Source organism: Alligator sinensis, unplaced genomic scaffold (assembly GCF_000455745.1).
Source record: "Alligator sinensis unplaced genomic scaffold, ASM45574v1 scaffold410_1, whole genome shotgun sequence".
NCBI lineage: Eukaryota > Metazoa > Chordata > Crocodylia > Alligatoridae > Alligator > Alligator sinensis.
Window position 1 is genome coordinate 118644 of NW_005841972.1, and position 411 is coordinate 119054.

Sequence of the window (411 nt, forward strand, 5' to 3'; positions counted from 1 at the left end):
ACACGATGACAGTAAGAGGAAGCATGTACCAGGTTCTCATATGCACCTTCCTAGTATGCATGGACCTTACAGCCTCCACCCTGGCCCTATTGGTTTGTCTTCCATCGAGGTGGGGGTTTCCATAGTAATCATTTCACTCTTCTCCAGGTGGTTGAGACCCCTGAGGATGTAAATGGGACAAGTCCATCAGATGCCACTGAAGCCAGAGATGAATTATAACCCCCCACCTGCACATCCGGCTTGGAAAACCAACAGCCCAGTTCATGGCACCTAGAAACAGAGCTTGCCCCATGGGCATGGACTATAGCACCAGGGCTTAACTCACCCCATCACTGTGTCCCCCCAGGCCTGCCCTTGTGTTCTTTGTGCCAAGGAATGGAGTCTGTGGGGAAGATCCTGCTGCAGGGCACC

The 411-nt window shown here is 52.6% G+C and overlaps 1 protein-coding gene across 1 annotated transcript in view; it reads left to right on the top strand.

Moving 5' to 3' along the window:
• Nucleotides 1–383, top strand: part of PDIA2 (protein disulfide isomerase family A member 2) — a 10633-nt gene extending 10250 nt beyond the window's left edge. Inside the window, exon 11 of the mRNA XM_006020884.2 lies at nt 148–383. Coding sequence (XP_006020946.1) covers nt 148–219 — 72 coding nt within the window. The 3' untranslated portion in view covers nt 220–383. The remainder of the gene's footprint in view (nt 1–147) is intronic.
• Nucleotides 384–411: the final 28 nt, after the last annotated feature.